The 20,086-nt window shown below is 35.7% G+C and overlaps 1 protein-coding gene across 3 annotated transcripts in view; it reads right to left on the bottom strand.

Moving 5' to 3' along the window:
* Positions 1–20,086, bottom strand: part of DIAPH2 (diaphanous related formin 2) — a 988,177-nt gene that overhangs the window by 239,888 nt on the left and 728,203 nt on the right. For all 3 annotated transcript variants that reach the window (XM_058714641.1, XM_058714642.1, XM_058714643.1), the window contains one exon: positions 18,199–18,363. In XM_058714641.1, coding sequence (XP_058570624.1) covers positions 18,199–18,363 — 165 coding nt within the window. The remainder of the gene's footprint in view (positions 1–18,198; positions 18,364–20,086) is intronic.

The raw sequence follows: 20,086 nt of genomic DNA, 5'->3' as shown, positions 1-20,086 counted from the left end.
GCTGGATTAAGACATTTTCCTGAATTTAAAGGGCACATATGTAGTACAGAATAAGTGATACATTAGTACTGCATTAGATTATCAGATAACTAGCTGACAGCTGGCAGAGAACAAGGACCAGGGTGAAAGGAATCCAAGATAAACTAAATATCTTTGTAAGTTCCTTATAATTTTTCATATTTTTGGCACTAAAGGTATACTTTTACTAAAAGTATCTTTTGTCAGAGCTTCTGGGTCTAGAAACTCATATTAGGATATTAATGTCTATCATCCTTGGGAAAGAAGTAGTCACTGAGGTTGAATTAGTATTTGTCTGAGGCACTGTTTTGCTCTGTTTTGTTTTCTCTTGAAAAAGGACAGGTGTTAATTTACTTAATTAACAAGGATAAGAACCATAGATTTAGAAATAATATTAGGAAAAGGACAGACATCTTCTCATTAGTTTCTTTTAAGTTTTGAATTTGACCCATGTCTAAAAGTAGGGAGTGTGCTATGCTTCTAGGTAAAGATCATGTCTGCATATCCTCCATATTCTAGCAAATAATGCTAAGATTATTGAACTGAAATGATAAAGCCTTTGGCAAGATTCCTTCTCTAAAGTGGGATGGAATTCATTTTTATTTTTCCTATGCCATAAAAGGATATACAGCCTGAGAAACAAGTTTGTCTAAAAATCATCTAATTTCAACTACTGAAGTCTTCTAAACAGGAAAATTCACTGATTCCTATACCTGAGGAGGGGGGGAAACTATAATGCCAAAATCTATATCTAAAATATTGATTGTAGAAGGAAATTTATGACTAATGAGGAAACATCTCAGCAACTTTCATGTGGTCATTCCATTTGGCGCAATTTTTTTCTTTACATAGCATTTACTATGTTTTAAACCATAATATAATTTCCTAATAATTATATTTATATTTTATTGTATTGTTATCCCCATTCACATTAAGCTTAGACATTTTAGTAAACAAAACAGTGATGAAGGAGAAAAAGAATAAGCAAACAAGCTGGAAAAGCAGGGCTGTCTTGTATAAATTTACTCCAACTAAAGGCAGAAAACAAACAGGAAAAGATAACTTGTAAATTAAAGAAATGTTTTCTACTTACATTTACAATTCCCATGATTCTATTTTTAAATTATTTTTAATTTTGTTTCAAGTTTTTATTTAAATTTCACTTAATTAACATATAGTGCAATATTAGTTTCAAGAGTAGATTTTAATGATTCATCACTTACATATAACACTTAGTGCTCATCACAAGTGCCCTCCTTAATGCCCATCACCCATTTAACGCACACACCCCCCCCCACCCCCCACCGACCTCCCCTCCAGCAACCCTCAATTTGTTCTTTATAGTTAAGAGTCTGTTTTCTGGTGTGCTTTTTTTCCCTTAAATTCCACATGAGTGAAATAATATGATAGTTGTCTTTCTCTGACTGGCTTATTCCACTCAACATAATACATTCTAGATCCATCCATGTCCTTGAAAATGGGAAGATTTCATTCTTTTTTATGGCTATATACCACTTCTTTTTTATCTACTAATCAGTCAATGGACATTTGGGCTCTTTCTATAATTTGGCTATTGTTGATAATGCTGCTGTAAATATCGGGGTGCATGTGTCCCTTTGAATCAGTATTTTTGTATTCTTTGGGTAAATACCTAATAGTGCGGTTGTTGGATCATAGCATACTTCTATTTTTAACTTTTTTTTTTTTTTTTTTTTTTTTTTTTTTTTTTTAAATTTTTTTTTTTTTTCAATGTTTTTTATTTATTTTTGGGACAGAGAGAGACAGAGCATGAACGGGGGAGGGGCAGAGAGAGAGGGAGACACAGAATCGGAAACAGGCTCCGGGCTCCGAGCCATCAGCCCAGAGCCTGACGCGGGGCTCGAACTCACGGACCGCGAGATCGTGACCTGGCTGAAGTCGGACGCTTAACCGACTGCGCCACCCAGGCGCCCCTATTTTTAACTTTTTGAAGAACCTCTATACCTGTTCCCAGAGTGGCTGTGCCAGTTTGCATTCCCACCAACAGTGAAAGAGGGTTCCTCTTTCTCCACATCCTTGCCAATGCGTGTTGTTTCTTGTGTTGTTGATTCTAGCCATTCTGACAGGTATGAGGTGATACCTCATTGTAGTTTGGTTTTTATTTCGGTGATGATGAGTGACGTTGAGCATCTTTTCACGTGCTTGTCAGTCATGTGTATGTCTTCTTGGAAAAATGTCTATTCATGTCTTCTGCTAAATTTTTAGATTATTCATTTTGGGGGTGCTGAGTTTATAAGTTCTTTATATTTTTGGATACTAACCCTTTATCAGAAATGTCATTTGCAAATGAGGATGATATTAGCTGTTGGTCTTTTGTATATGGACTATATGATATTAAGGTATGTTCCCTGTATCCCTACTTTATTGAGAGTCTTTATCAAGAATGGATGCTGTACTTTGTCAAATGCTTTTTCTTTAGCTATTAAGAGTATCATGTGGTTCTTATCCTTTCTTTTATAAAGGTAGTGTTTCACATTGATTGATTTGAGAATATTGAACCACCTTTGCAGCCGAGGAATAAATCTCACTTGATCATGGTGAATTATTCTTTTTACATACTGTTGGATTCAATTTGCTATTACTTTGTTGAGAATTTTTGCATTCATGCTCATCAGGGATTTGGCCTATAATTCTCTTTTTTTAGTGGGCCCGGATTCTTGCTTTTTGGGAGATTTTTAATTACTAATTCAATTTCTGTATTTGTTATAGGTCTGGTCAAATTTTCTATTTCTTCTTGTTTTAGTTTTGGTAGTTTACATGTTTCTAGGAATTTATCCATTTCTTCTAGATTGCTCAATTTGTTGGCATATAATTTTTCATAACATTCTCATATAATTGTATTTCTGTGGTGGTGGTTGTGATCACTTTTCTCTCATTTGTGATTTTGTTTGGGTCCTTTCTGTTTTCTTTTTGTAAGTGTGGCTAAGGGCTTATCAATTTTATTAATTCTTTAAAAGAACCAGTTCCTATGGACACCTGGGTGGCTCAGTAAGTTAATTTTGTTGATTTTGGCTCAGATCTCACATTTCAAGAGTTTGAGCCCCATGTCGGGCTCTGTGATGATGGTGCCAAGCCTTCTTGGGATTGTCTCTCTCCCTCCCTCTCTGTCCCTCTCCCTGTCATGCACACATGCTCTCTCTCACAAAAACAAGCAAACAAACAGACTTAAAAAAAGACCAAGCAAACAAAAAAAACAAAGAACCAGCTCTTGGTTTCATTGATCTGTTTTACTGTGTTGTTTGTTTGTTTTTTGTATATCATTTATTTCTACTCTAATCTTTATTATTTCCCTTCTGCTGGCTTTAAGCATCATTTGTTCTTTCTCTAGCTCTTTTAGGTGTAAGGTTAGGTTATGTATTTAAGATTTTTCTTGCTTCTTGAGATAGGCCTGTATTGCTATATATTTCCCTCTTAGCACCTCTTTTACTTCATCTCAAAGGATCTGGATCATCATGCTTTCATTATCATTTGTTTCCATATATTTTTTTCAATTTCTTCTTTAATTTCCTGGTTGACCCATGCATTCTTTAGTAGGATGTTCTTTAACCTCCATGTACTTGTGCTCTTTTCAAATTTTTTTCTTGTGGTTGACTTCAAGTTTCACAGTGCTGTCATCTGAAAATATGCATGGTTATGATCTCATTATTTTGTACTTGTTGAGGCCTGATTTCTGATCACATATGGGATCTACTCTGCAAAATGTTTCATGTGGACTCAAAAAGAATGTGTATTTTGCTGCCTTAGGATGAAATGTCCTGAATATAGCTGTTAAGTCCATCTGGTCCAGTGTGCTATTCTAAGCCATTGTTTCCTTGTTGATTTTTGGCTTAGAGGAACTGTCCATTGCTATAAGTGGGATGTAACAGTCCCCTACTATTATTGTATTATTATCAATGATTTCCTTCATGTTTGTTATTGTTTTACATATATTTTGGATCTTTCAAGTTGGAGACATAAATATTTACAATTATTAGCTCTTTTTGTTGTATAGATCCCTTTATTATGATATGGTGCCCTTCTGTATGTCTTTAAAAAATAGAGTTTGTCTGATATAATTATTGCTACTCTGGCTTCCTTTCCTTCCTTCCTGACATCCATTAGCATGACAGATCGTTCTCCATCCTGTCAGTTTCAATCTGCAGGTGTCTTTAGGTCTAAAATGAGTCTCTTGTAGGCAGCATGTGGATTTTTTTTTTTTTACCATTATGACACCCTACATCTTTTGATTGGAGCATTTAGTCCATTTACATTCAGAATGATTTTTGATAGCTATGATTTTAGTGCCATTTTATTACTTGTCTTATTGTTTTTTCTGGTGATGTTCTATGTACCTTTCTAATCTTTGTTGCTTTTGGTCTTTCTTTCTTACTCAAAGTTCCCTTCCAATATTGCTTGCAGTGCTGATTTAGTGCTCACAGACTCCTTTAGTATTTGTCTGAAAAACTCTTTATATTCCTTCTATTTTGAATGACAACTTTGCTGGATAGAATATTATTGGCTATTCAGCATGTTGAATATATCATGTCACTCCCTTCTGGCCTGCCAAATTTCTGTGGAGAGATCTGCTACTAACCTTATTTGTTTTCCCTTGTAAGTTAGGGACTTCTTTTTGTCTTGCTGCATTTAGAATATTTTCTTTATCTCTATATTTTGCAAATTTAACGATATGTCTTATTGTTAGCCTGGAATTATTGATTTTGATGGAAGTTCTCTGTACCTCCTGGATCTGGATGTCTGTTTCATTCTGCCAGATTAGCTAAGTTTTCAGCTATAATTTTCTCAAATAAACCTTCTGCCCCTTTTGTCTCTATTCTTCTTCTGGGTCTCCTATGATATGAATGTTATTATGCTTTATAGAGTCACTGAGTTCCCTAAATCTACATTTGTGATCCAGTATTTTACTTTCCGTCTTCTTTTCAGCTTTATTATTGTCCATAGCTTCATCGTCTATATCACTTATTCATTCATCTGTTTCTTCTATCCTTGTGGTCATTACATCCAGTTGGTTTCACATCTTGGTAATAGCATTTCTTATTTGAGCTTGATTAGTTTTTAGGTCTTTTATCTCTGTGGTAAGGGACTCCCTAGTGTCTTCTATGATTTTTTTTCAAGCCAAGCTGGTATCTTTATGATTATTGCTTTAAATTCTGGAACAGGCCTATTACTTATATATGTTTCAGTGAGATCCCTAGCCATGACCTTTTCTTGTTCTTTCCATTGCAATGAATTTCTCCATCTTGGCATTTTGTCTAGGTCTTTGTCTTTGTCTTCTTCTGTGTTAGGAAAACCTGTTATGTTTCCTGCTCCTGAGAATAATGGCTTTATGAAGAAGTCATACACTGTCCAGGGCCTGACACTGCAGGAAGTGTCTCTGGTGTGTTTTTTGTGCACTCTGCTACTATGTTTTGGTTGCTCTTTCCCTCAGATCAGTTTTCTGCAGAGTTTCTCCTTGCCTGGTGTGGGGAGTGTTTGGACCTTGGCCAAAGTGTGGTGAGTTTTAACTAGGTATGCTGTGGTCTGCTTGCTAAAAGAGATCCAATGCTATTTCCACTAGAGCTAAAGATTTGCAAAATTCTATGATAAGTAGATGGAGGTACAGCAGGGGTTTGTATTCCTCTTCTGGGGGAAAGGTCTACTTTTATGGTTCTCAGGCATATTTTCCCAAGAACAGTAGCACCTGCAGAGCACAGAGGGGTGGGGCTTGGTGTAAGCAGTTCAGGCTGCCACTTTTGGTGCTGTGCTGGTTACTGAAGTTAGTTTATGCTGAGGGATGGAGGAGGAAAATGGTGCCAGCTTCCTCCCTCCTCCCAGAGAGGGGAGCCCACAGCCACTGCTGTCCTGGAAGCCCTCCCAGAAGTGTGAACAATCTCTCTTCGTGTATCCCTTGTATCTCTCAGATCCCTGCCTTCACCCTGTGCCTGGGTTGTCTGTCTGCCTGGCAGTGCAGAGCACCTGTCTTCTTTCCCAGGCAGGCCAAGTGATTTTAAAACTCCAAACTTTAGGAACCTGGAAAGCAGGGGAGGGGAGGAGGAGGGACTCACACTGGTCCTCTGGGGGAGGGTTTTTCTGTACTCTGTAATGATGCAGGTTTGTTCCAGAAGGGCAGTCCCATGAAAGCACAGGAGTACTAATTTTGGAGTAAAGGGCAGCAAAGAGCCAGTGTACATGTTAGCTGTTCTCAGAAGATGTCTGTGTCTTTGCTGAAGGGAGGAGGAGGGTAAGCGTGCCAGTTGGCTCCTTTGTCCCTGGAGAGGCAATGCCACCCCTACCAGATGTGCTCCAAGAAGGGGAAACTGTCTCTCCCTGTGTGTACTGGGATCCTCTGATTGTATAGTTTGCTACAAAGATCTCTGCCTTCATTCACAGGAGCACTGCAGCACACTGACCGGGCTCCACACTGGCCATACCATGGATTTCTGTAACTACAGTCTTTGAGTCCTGCTGGTTGTAACAATTCATGATAGTCAACCCCTCTCATTTTCACAGTCATTGACTTTGGGGAAGTGTTTTTCTTGTATAATCCTCTGTGCAATTATCTCTCTCTCTCTCTCTCTCTCTCTCTCCTTCATGTCTCTCCATGACAAGGGCTCCCTCCCCTCCACAGGACACTTGATCCTTTTCTCCCCCAAATCACGTCTCTGCATCTCCTACCTTCCACAATGTCGCCTCTTCTCTCCCTCTAGTTTTGCAGTTTGTTCTGTGAGTCCTAGGTCGATTACTTGGGTATTCAGAATGATGTGATATTTATCTAGCTGTGTTCAAGGGACAAGGCAAGCCAAGCGTCCTCCTACTACTTACTCTGCCATCTTACCTCCTCCCCACTATTCCCTATGGTTTTTGAAAAAAAATAATAAATGAACAAAAGTGTGCATTTCACAAATATATCTCATTTGTATGTATTTTGCCAATTTGGAACTTCTGACAATTCCAAAAATGCTGAGCAATGCATTTTGTGTTGTCTATTTTATAGATATTGTTAGTTCCCTGCTGTAATCCATCTAATGTCAGCCTTTTTTACTTACTGGCAGAGCCCTGGATTGGTTTGGCTTCTCACTCTCTACATAGTCACATACTCAGGGAAGGGGTCTTGCCCCCATCCCAAAAGTGAATCATTATTAGTCCAAGATTCTCCTTGACAATGATTAGTTTAGAGATGAGCATGTAATTCAATCCCAAACAGCAGAATTAGAAGGAAAAGTCTGCACAGGGGCTTCCAGAAAAGTTTTCTTTAATAAAAAATAAAAATAAAAAAGCTTCATGTAAGGCAACACTCTCTTCATTGTTAGATATCACTATTTTTTCATGTGATGCCTGGAACAACTGCAGTCATTTTCCAACAATGAACCAACATGCCAAGGATGGCAGAACAGAAATATTTGGAAAAATCTCACATTCTAGGTGATCTCATTAAGCTACTGAATTAACCAATGCTATGAGTGCCTCACCTCTACATTTCTTGTGATGTGTGAAAGTAAAACCATCTTCTTAAGCCAATTTTAATTATGCTTTCTGTTACTTGGCAACCCAAACCATGCTGATAGACTATGAAAAACAGAAAACACCAAAACATGCTGGTCTGTTTAAAAGCAAAAGTAAAGCAATTATTTTCAGGTGCTTACAAAAATGAGCAAGAACATCACATACATAAGCAGTTATAGTAATAGTTAATCTTGCCTATGCATTAAAGGCTGTTACCTGAAGGTAACCTAAAAACATATTTTGCCTAAATAATGTGCAAATGTAATAAAAATATATTTCTATGAATATTTTATATGCCTTAGACTTTTAGTATAGTATGAAAAAAACAACCACATGATTATGATATAATAAAGAGACTTACTCTTAAATTGACTTTTTATTTTTAAATCTTATATTTTAAACTAAGGAGCAAGTACTTGGGCAAATGTTTCCTTGTAGATGTCATCTAATGAAGGAGAATGGTTTATTAATACTGAAAATAATGAAACTTCAAAATAAAATTTCCAATTTGTTGGAGATATCAATCCATAACTTCCATCTAGAGACTATGTTGGTCACTACAGTTATATTTATTATTTCACCCACATTTTAATCATCTGCATTGCTCTTTTTAATCACTGTTGCATTTATATGTCTCTAATGTACAGGAAGCTTTAGGGTTTTTTTTTTTTACTCCTAAACCAAAGACAAATGTGTAAAAACAAATTACACAATATTCCAAACTATACCATCTCTGGTATAAGCAAGTTTGGCTCTTTTGTGCATTATTAATGAAATTTTTTAAAAAAGAATTAAACTAAACCATCATACCAAGTAATCCATTAATTGAACACAGAATTTCTAAGATCTTGGGAATAATATACTTTGAATGTCTTTCTTTTCAAAGTGCTAAGATTTAAATGGATGACTGGTCTATGCCCAAGCTTTTCAGAAATACCATTTAATCTCTGATTTTCCCACAAGCTTCATCAAGAATATCAGGAAATTCTGATTACCATGAGACTAAATAATTGCAGTAAATGAAATAAAAACAGGTATATTAGCAAAAATAGGAACTATTTCACCATCAGGATTATAACTTGTTAGATTTTTTTTTTAAGTTTAAGATACTAATCTATGACTTTAAAAATTGGTTCAGGGAGAGAATGAGAGAAAACAAAAAGAATTTAGAAGGACACTAGTGCTGATTTGAAATAATAATGTTACTTTTGTTAAAGCTTTTTGTAATTAAATTACAAGCCTTCATATTTAACAAACAAATGACATTTGTAACTTAAAAGAGAGCCTAATTGAGGTAAATACTGCTTCTTACATCAAAATACATAGTAGAGACAGGCAGCAGAATGCATGTGAAATGCTAGTGTAAATCGGCCCAATTGACAATTCACCAATTACCAATTTAAGGCCCATTGCCACAGGGAAGTTTGATGAGGATATTATGTAGAAAAGGAAAAGAGAAGGCAAGTTCCATTGGTCAATTTTGGGGTGGCCTCCAAGAGTCAATGATGGTTAACATGGCACCAAAGACCAGGTAATTTGAAAAAAAAAATCAAGAAATTAGCCAATTAACATTTTTAAACACAACTAATTAAAACCAATGGTATCATCAACTAAATGCTGATGGTCATATTGGTACAGGTATAAGCTGCTAGGGTTTTGCAAATAAATATAAATTTTAGGGCCTAACTTTTCATAAGACCTTTTATTATTATTTTAAGGAAAACATATTAAAATCTAAATACATATGTACATGCACAGAGAAATGGCTAGAAAGATATATGCCAATGTATTAATATTAATTATCTTTGCATAGTAGAACTTCAGTTGACTTTTTTCTTTTTTGCCTATAGTTTCAAATTTTCATTCATTTTACATGCATGATTTAAAAATTTTATAAGCCAGATGAGCCTGGACATCTTTTAGTAATATAGAATATATTAGTAACTAAAACAAACCTTACAGTGACCAAGCTGACAACTGAAATTATTAAAATATCAAATTGATATGACAAATATAATGTGGTATTAACTTATCTAGTCTTAATGTTGCTTACTAATTAGAATCATCTCATATTGTTTTCCAAATGAAAATTAAAAAAAAAAAAAAGTATTCAGCAGATAACCCTAAAGTTGGGTTCCTCAGTCTTTGCACTACTAACATTTTGGACCAGATATTTCTTTGTTGTACATATACATTGCAAGACGTTTAGCAGCATCCCTGGCTTTACTCACTGGATGCCAGCAGCACCTCCTCCTTGTTTGTAACAAACAAAAATGTCTTTAGACCTTGCCAAATGTCCCCTGGGGGTCAAAATCATTCCTGGGTCAGAACCACTGCCCTAAAGTCACACCAGACAAGACAGTCTTTAAGCAATTGATGTTGCCCTAGATAATCTGCATCTATTGGTCTATTGCTCAGGACAGCTGTCAGTTGTAAGAACTAATTGAAGCTTGGTCACTGCTCATCCAAGCATATGATGGATAACCTTTAGATCATAATAATTACCTGATAGCTGCTACCCCAGAAATTAAATAGCTGTTTTTCTACTCTGAACTCAGCATGGAAAACTACGAAACAATATATGTTTACCACTAAACATAAACACTAAACAAGGTGGAGAAGAAGAAAAAGGAAAAGACTAAATGTGAAAGGCCACACAGTAGCAAAACAATGATGACCCAGTTCACATGTCACTTCCTCTTTAAAGCCTTTCTTAAATCAGAATACATGACTCTCTCCTCTGTGCTCATAAGCTCTTTGTATGTATGTATCATGTTTCAGTATTAGTATTTTTTCCTTTGACAGCCTTTCCCACTAGAATGTGAACTCTAGAGGGCCAACATTTGAACTTTTCATTTTTAGTCGTTTGGTTCATTCACTGTTTTATTAATTCATTGTCATTCATATATGTTATTAGTGATTAGCCCTGCTTGACCCATAGTAGGTTAATTATAGAGAAGACTGAGGATATGGTAATGAACACATTACAGGGTAAAATGTCCTTAGGATGGAGGTATGAAAGCACATAGAAAGGTTATTTAGGCCAAAATGGGAGAAGTAGGGAAGAAGCCTTTTTAGATGGAGTGACTGGGGCGCCTGGGTGGCGCAGTCGGTTAAGCGTCCGACTTCAGCCAGGTCACGATCTCGCGGTCCGTGAGTTCGAGCCCCGCGTCAGGCTCTGGGCTGATGGCTCAGAGCCTGGAGCCTGTTTCTGATTCTGTGTCTCCCTCTCTCTCTGCCCCTCCCCCGTTCATGCTCTGTCTCTCTCTGTCCCAAAAATAAATAAAAAACGTTGGAAAAAAAAAAAAAAATTTAGATGGAGTGACTTGAAGAAGTTGGTAAAGCAACTGGAGAAGAAGTGAAGGTAGGGGAGAAGAGGAAGTGGCAGATCAGGCAAAAAGATCTCCATGGGCAGGATTCTAGGGACAGTCCTGCCTCTTACTACCTTATACAGGGCATCTTTTCTAATATAAGATTAATTAGCAAATGGATGAACAAAGATGAAGTGGAATGAAGATAAACTCAGGAAGGTGAGAGGGTGGTACCATTAGCATCAGCCTTTGGGATCTTCCAGTTCAGGTTGTAACAATCAATAGCTTTGGCCAATCTCAAGGCCATTGGAGAAGGTCAGCTTGTATACTCTAATGCTTATCTTATAACTTTCCTACTTCCTGGTATTTGGACATAATTCAATAACTTACTTATGAGAAACACTTCCTTGAAAATTTCTATGTGAGGTGTTGTTATTAGAACTGAAGATATTGCATTTTGTTTCCTGGTTCTAGCTCTTACTAGACTTTAATAAGAAAAGTAGGCATTGAACTGATGTTCATATTTTCAGTGTTAACTACTACACTGTCTTAGATTTTTATTTTTTTATTATTTTTTTAATGTTTATTTATTTTTGAGACAGAGACAGAGCATGAACGGGGGAGGGTCAGAGAGAGAAGGAGACACAGAATCTGAAGCAGGCTCCAGGCTCTGAGCTGTCAGCACAGAGCCCGACATGGGGATCTAACTCACGGACCGTGAGATCATGACCTGAGCCGAAGTCGGACGCTTAACCAACTGAGCCACTCAGGCGCCCCCAGATTTTTAAAGGACAATATTCATCTTGCCATTAACAATTCTGACAACTTTTAGAAATATTTTTAAAGATATTTATATTTAAAATTTTTACAATATTAATCTAAAACGTGTACATATTTAACAACCATTTATACCAGTAGGCATTTTTTATCATGTTGAGGAATTTGGGTTCTCTTTAAATAATGTATGCTGCTTTTACATATTCCTTTAGTTCCTTATAATATTTAGCTTTTTTATATACAAGGAACAGTCATATCAGAAAGTAGTCATATCAGAAAAGTAGGACATCTACTTCTGGCCCGAAGTAAGAAGTCAAACAGAATACAACAGTTGATAGGTGACACCTTTTTCTAAAAAAATAATTCAATGATGTCTATATAATACAGATAATAGAGTAATATCTGTTCTCTGTCGCAGCTGGTGAATGAGGTATTATGGTCAAATACTCTGCTTAACAGAGTTACCATATATTTTATATGTATTGCCTATTTTCAAAGAGCTGCAATAGATCAAAATAAACCTAAGGCTACATAGCTAGGGTGGTCCCAGCTGAGCTCAAAGGGAATTATTTGGGTGTGTGTGATTAAAAAGAGGTAGTTGGTGGGCCCTTAGGCACTATTTGCATGAACAGGTTTATGCAGGTACTTTATCTCTGGCTTCTAGGAAAAGTTATATACATGCCTAGGTGACAGAACAAAAGGAAAGATGGAAGGGAATAGAGGGGTTTATGGATTTAAGATTCCCTTGAGGTCTGCAGGAGAAAGGGATCAGAAGAAAAACAAAAGGACCCATTTTTATGAAGTGTGCTAAGAAACATAGCTACCCTTGCACTGAGCATAACACCACTGTGGTATCGCAAGGATTGGTGGCAAAACCAGAGAAAAAGAAGACTGCAACCTTGGTCCAGATGGATTTTCACTGAGGGCAATCCCATACAGCTTTGCTTTGCCAGCAAAAGGCAGAGAGGGGCTGGAGCTGCAGTAGGACACGAAGGGCAGGGCTTTGTCTCTTTGTTCAGTGCTATATTCTCATCATCCTAGAATAGTCAGCACTCAAATATTTGTGGGGAAATGTCAAGTGGTAACTAGAGCTAACATGTTTTTGAGCCTATATGACATGACTCCCAAAGTATTTGTGGGAGTGGAGACTTTGCAGGGAGCTTCAGCTGCTAGGAGAGGTAAAGAGATAATTTGGGATATATGGATTATTGTTACTAAGGTGACCCCAGCTGAATTCACAGGTGCTGAGACCTGGAGATACTTAGCTTGCAAATAAAACTATACTATTCAAGAGGTACATCAAGGTCTTTGCAGTTTCTCAAAATTATCTTCCCAATATTAATTACCATTTTACTGGCAAAGCAAAGATACATCAAATTATGAGGCATCTAATAGAGATTTTGGAGAATGGAACTCTAGATAACAGAGTTTATATTATTGGTTAAGAGTTTCCTTTATTAAAGAATATGTTTGGTTTCTTATGTAAGTCCACCATTTTTATAATACTTCACTAAAGTTTCCTTTAAATGCCAAGTGCTTTGCACATCGAAGGTTTAAAAATGTGTCAAAATAACTTAGTCTTCTTGGATCAGAAATTACACAATCTTTTCATGCAAAAATTCATCCTTATTCCTTTAAGGGCAAATTGCCTTTAGTGAATGACTAAAAATGTTTTGTATATATCAATTTAGTTTTTGAGTTCTAACTAAATGCAGGTGTTCACTTTGGCTTTTCAATTATACTTTAGATTTAGAAATGATTGAGGCCTTATAAAGAGGAAGGTGGTTTGAGAGAAATGAGAACATCTCAAAATTAAGTGTCTCCCATAAGTTGACATGGGTAAATAAGGAGCTCTCATACAAGTTTAGATTTTAAAAGGACAATTACTTAAGATAGAGGCAAGACCATCCCTAAATGAGAATTAAGATAAGACTAACCTCAGCTTCCTAACTCCCATGCCATACTAGCTATGGGAGCAATTAAGGAATAATGGCAATCACACCTTTGCCTCTGAGCCTACATATAGTTTTAAAACCTTGCTCCCAAAGTTTCTCTCTGTTCTAAGAGGCTCGTGTCCTCTTAAACACTTACTGTTGTCTTATTCTGCTGCTTCCACTTTCATATTTTACTTTTACCAGTCTGGGAAGAGAATTCACATTAAGTAATTATGGTTCAGTCAGCCAACCATAGATGGCCTGGCCTTTAAGTAACCACAGTTCTTTTGATTTTATAAGCCACTTTATTTTTTTAAAGTTTATTTATTTTGAGAGAGAGAGAGAGAGAGAGAGAGAGAGAGAAAGAAAGCAAGCGAGTGGGGGAGGGGCAGAGAGAGGGAGAGAGAATCCCAAGCAGGCTCCATGCTGTGAGTGCAGAGCCTGAAGTGGGGCTTCATCTCACGAACTGTGAGATCATGACCTGAGCTGAAAAACCAGGAGTCAGACAGTTAGCCAACTGAGCCACCCAGGCACCCCTGATTTTCTAAGCCACATTACTTTTAAAAATTTAGATTTCACCCTAAGGCCACAAAGAATTCATTGAAAAATTTTAAGTCAGGAAAGTAACACTGCCTTGTTTTCAGTTTTATTATGACTTTAATTTGGCAAATGGATTAGAAGTTAGAAATAGTAAGAGAAGTAGACACAGACACTAGTCAGAACATCATTACAATAGTTCAGCTGAGACATGGTGGAGGCCCAGAACTAAATTGCATCAGTGGGCTTGGAAAGAAAAGAATGGATTAAAAGATATTTAGGAAATAGAAGAAAGACTGACTGATGACATAAATATAGCTATCCTTTAGCCTCCTAACAGCCATTTTAGTACTTATCTAAGAGCTGTTCAAAAATTGTTAAAGGCAAGGCCTGATTAAACAAAGACAGCTAAAGTTTAATGTTAAACTAAAGTTTAAAGTTTAATTACATGATTAGTAATAATGGTAACAATTTCTTCTTAAGTTACGTCAATGAATCTATTAATTCTATGAAGTCTTATTCCTATATGTCTAGTATATGAGATATAGAATGAAGACACACACACAAAACAAAAATTCATTGAGTGCCTGGGTAACATACTATCCTTTAAAAAACAAAACAAAAACACACAGAATCAACAGGAAATTGACAGATTTAAAAGACAATAGAAATGTTTTCTATAATTTATTTGGAGCTATGAAAGTTACTGAAGTATAATACTTGCCTCAAACACTTTTCCAACAGCTGAAATTAATTTTTATGCCTAAGCAAGATACTGCATGGCAGTGAAACATATAAGGTTCACTCATCTTCAACATTCTATCTAAAATATCTCAAAAGAAAAAAGACTGTGTAGCCAACTATTTGAACTAACTGAAGCATAAAGGAGAATAAGCAAAAAAAAAAAAAGATGTTTAGATATTCTGTAAATGTGGAATTTTATTTTCTTCCACAATATATTCAACTTAAATTTAGGGATTATTAATTAATCTTGCATATATTGTAAACAGTTTTTTGAATTCTGATAATCTCAGGAAGCTAACTAGAGAGATTTGTTCTGAAATTAGAAATGTTTCCAATTACACATATCTTCATACTCTTATATAGGACATTCACCTTGAATATCTTTAACATCCTCAGTTGAGTAATATATAATATGGCTGATATCAATAATTAATATAGCAGCATCTCCTATAGATTACCAAATTTTACTTTCATTAATTTGAGTGTGATTATTTTTAAAAAGGTCTTAATCCATTATGTTAAACCCTTTTGTTTATTTCCATTTTCCCCATCCTTTAGAGAATATTTGAGGAAGATTTTTTGGTATGTGCATTTTGTATATGCTATACATGCCAAATAGATTTCCCAAGATGAAACTCTGAGCTCATTTGGAAGTAATTTTTGGTAGCACATGAATCAGAACTCTTATTTTCTTCTCAGCAATACTGGTATTTTATTGCTTCCATCTATAGTCCAAAATGCTTTTAGCAGTAAGAAACCTGAAGCCAAACACACGAAACACTAAGAAAATGGGAACTTCTGGAGATGACAATTTTTGTCTCTTTTTCACGGTTCTTCCCACCCCTGGGAGAGCAAAATCATTTTAAGCTCCCTATGAAACAGGAACATGGTGAGCACAAATGAGTGACTGAAGTTGGTGTTGTTGACTTAGGAGTGTTCAGCTTAAAGGTCAGGTGTAAAACCCTTAAACCTGCTTGTCAAAGTCTGTGTGTCAAACACCTATGGGTTTTTCCAGATTCTGCCCAAATGTTACTTTCTCTGTGAAGGTTTCTCGAGTAAGCTCAGGCAAGGTTAGGCAGTTCCTCCTTCGCATTATTATAGCACCTTGACATATTCCTATGGCAGCACTTATCAAATTACATTGCATTTAGTTGCCTATCTCCTTTCATTCATGGACAGAGACAATTTTCTTCCTTTTATCTCTGGACTAAAGTGTTATCAAAATCAAGTTGATTTTCAATAAATAATAATCAAATGGATGGATAGAGAATGACTAACAATATCCTTCATTTGCATAGCATAGGTTACGAGGTGTTTTCACATAGTGTTGAGAAAGACACGGCAGGAATTATCATCTGTATTTTATAAATGAGGAAACTGATGCCCAGAGAGGTTACATAACCAACCCAAGTTCAAAACAACTAATAAGTTGCATACCTAGTTCTCATGGCAGCAAGTCAATCATGATTTGTAAGGTAAAAGTGATAGTAACAGTGTTCTGAAAGGCAGACAGCAATGGCTGACCAGGGCACATTGTAGGAGCTGGTTATCTGTTTTGAAAGCTCTGAAAATCAATCTTAGCAGTATCTCAAGAAATTAACATAAATGCACACAAAACTGGACTTCAGAATGTTAACTTATTCACAATGAGAACAATTTGTGACAAATTATTTCCCTGTACTCAAGCTACATACAGAATAAAACCAGTAGACAAATATATCCTATTTATGTATGTAATTTATATGACTCTCTGAAATTCTATGGCTCATAGATTTCTAAAGAGGGATAGATTCTTAGAGATCAGGAGTATAATCACTTATAAGTATAATTCTTGGCAAAATTTCTAAGCATCTGGCTAACATGATTAAACATAGGTTGCCACACAGGAATTGTCCTTAAACAAATACTGTAAAATGGGAGAAGTACATCAAATTCTATTCTGTGACTGTAGGGGAAGTGAGAGGCACTAATATGACAGGCAGTGTTTTCAGATCCAATCCATGTTAAAACAAGGCACTTTTTAATAGACATTAACATTAATTATATTTATCTCCATCTATTCATAGACAATTTATTGGATTCATCTTTTTAATGTGTCAACTGAAGTGTATTTTCTAGTCTCCATTCTTTTTCAACATATTTTTTTCTTCCTGAAAATAGTCCAAGTAGATATGATAGGCATTCACAGGTTCACATCATATTTATAACTTTATGTTTTGAAAGTAGTCGCACGAGTCATTGTCAGAACACATTTTACTACTTCCTGGCCAGCTATAAAGTTAAATATGTGTGTTTATTAAGGAGTAAAGAACAAAGACCAAAATAAGCAATTGTTCTCAGCAAAAAACAAAACAAAAACAAAACATCATATTTATGAAAGTTTTCGATTTAGCTTCTACCCAAAAATATCATGTTCTCTGGGTTACATGTTGTAACTTAGTAGATTAAAGCAAATATTTTCCACAGAAATATCTGTATCTCCCAGATTGTGCAAGTCACACCAAAATCCAATATTTTTCATGGGGCAATACAGTCAATTAAGAGACAGAGCCTTATTTAGCAAATAATTGCTTTGGGGATAGAAACATACCTCAAACTGCAATGAATTAGTTTGCTAATTGATCTTCCTGTTGGGGATAACTGCTAGAATTCCTTCTTTAAAGTTTATCAAACTTTACTTGTTTGATATGATGTACATATCAACTATTATGCATATCTTTCTATTACTATCATAATTGGACTCTGTGCTCTTCTATTCCTTCACTGGATACAGACAAGTATTTCCACAACATTTATACAGTAAAGCTTTTGATTCCCTCTAGCATCATAACTGGCACCCTGATATCCCATCTCTAATTAATGCTAATATTTACTGTTATCCCCAAGAGTTACAGTTTGAAACAGCTGATATTTTGAAAGAAAATTTAAGTATTCAAGGTCTAATTTAGAATCAATTTCTCATAAAGACTGACAAAAACTTATTCACAAATCATAGCATTTTAATGTATTAAGTGAAAGATGATTTTAGAAATGAATTTTTAAGCTAGGTCAAATTATAATACTATGCTATATAAAAATCAACATCAAGTACCAATTCATTCATTTTCTTATAAAATTTCAGCACAAAAATTCCCATATATACCTAAAGTCGAAGATAATTCATTTAAGTCCCCATTATATATTAAGCCTGCCAACAATTTTTATCCATGTCACAGGTATAAAATATCTGTGAGTTCCTGTTAAAGGACTAAAACATGAAATCGGTATGATCAATAGGTACATAAAATGCTAATAGGAGAAATTATTTAAAACACAAAAACAACAGGGCTTACAATGCTAAGATGTACTATATTACTCACCAGAAATAAAGTTCGGAAGTTGCTGATATCACCAAAGAATTCTTCTATGCTCACTGTTTTAGAGTCAAAAATAAAGTATTCTCCAAGATTCTCATAGAGCTTTAGCATGTTGTTGTGCATGGTGAACAGTTTTTCATACTGGTCTCTGGCACTCTTTGTAAAGCTGTAGCTTTCTGTTAAGGAACATGATACAGTAGTATCTTATTTTTTTTTAATTAATGTTTATTTATTTTTGAGAGAGAGAGAGAGAGGGAGAGAGAGAGAAGAGAAAAGCAGAGAAGAGGAGGGGAGGGGAAGGACAGAGAGAGAGGGAGACACAGAATCCAAAGCAGGCTCCAAGCTCCGAGTTGTCAGCACAGAGCCCGACGTGGGGCTCAAACTCACAAACTGTGACACCAAGACCTGAGCCAATGTTGGAGGCTTAACCGACTGTGCCACCCGGGTGCCCCAATCCAATAGTATCATAAAAGCAATCACTAGATATTCAGATTGAATTATACCATAATTTTTACTTATGTACTAATTCACTAGGATTACAGTAACAAATACCACAGACTGAGTAGCTTAAACAATAGAAATGAATTTTCTCACAATTCTAGAAGCTAGAATTCTGATATCAAGGTGTTGGCAAATTTGGTTTCTTCTGTGGCTTCTCTCCTTGACTTGTAGATGGCCACCTTCTTGCTCTATCCTCACATGGTGGTCCTTCTGCCTGTGTTTTTGTCCTCATCTCCTCTTCTTATGAGTTACATTGGAGTAGGTCACACCCTAAGGACTTCATTTTAACTTAATTGCCTCTTTGAAAACCTATCTCCAAATGCAGTCAGCCACATTCTGAGATTCTGGGGGTTAGGGCTTCAACATATGAATTTTTGTAGGAACACAATCCAGTCCATAAAAACTTGCTAGAGTCATTATTTTGGTTAGGGAGTTTCAAAAATTTGTAATGTAGGCTGAACTATTTAATATACATTAATACATTAGATAACATGTTTGCTAAATGAAAGCACATAAGTATAGATATCAGGAAACTGCCTCAATTATCTTTTTATGGACAAGGTAGGACAGAAACAAACAGCAACAGAAAACTTAGAAAAAATTCCCTTTTTAAATACACATATTCTATATAGAGAGAGGTCACAGTGAATTATATATAGGTTACGTATGTGTGTGTCTGTGTGTATCCCACATGAAGAGGGGACACAGAGGGAGAGAGAAGGAAAAAAGGCAAGAGGGAGGTATGCAGAGAAAGGGAGAAGAGGGAGAGGGGAAAGAGGGAGAGAGATTTTGCTATAGCTCTAGAACCTTGATCACCCAAAGGGCTTCCTAAAACCCAGACTGCTATTTCCTGAGGATAAGCCCAGGAGACTGAGAATTTCTAATGCGTTCCCAGTTGATCCTGAAGCTGCCAGTCCAGGATACACTTTGAGTAATAAGCTCTAGAAAAGCTATTTATCCAGAAATTATTTATATTATTGTTGTAAAAATTTTATCAAAAAACTGATAACAATCAATACCAAAATATAATTGATTCAAATATATAAATATATCTGACTAAATGTATTATTATATAATAATTTATACTTAAAGAAGGAAATTATAATACTTTCTTACTGATTATAGAGGGTATAGATATGAAAAATTATCTCTTTAGGTGACTTAGAAAACAAAAACAAACTAAAATTTCCAACAACTCAGATGCAAGCATTGTGAACATTTTGGAGTATTTTCTTCTAGTCATTCTTCTATGGGTAATAACTTTTGAATGTAAATTGGTAAGAATGCTTCAGAGAAAGATAAGTGGGCTAACAGTGAAGAATAAAGGAAACCAAATTCACCTTTAAAAATTATACTTATATTTAAGAAAGCAATAATGATCACAGAAGTA

Source organism: Neofelis nebulosa, chromosome X (genome assembly GCF_028018385.1).
Source record: "Neofelis nebulosa isolate mNeoNeb1 chromosome X, mNeoNeb1.pri, whole genome shotgun sequence".
In the NCBI taxonomy this organism is placed as follows: Eukaryota; Metazoa; Chordata; class Mammalia; order Carnivora; family Felidae; genus Neofelis; species Neofelis nebulosa.
This window is presented reverse-complemented; position numbering and strand designations above follow the sequence as displayed.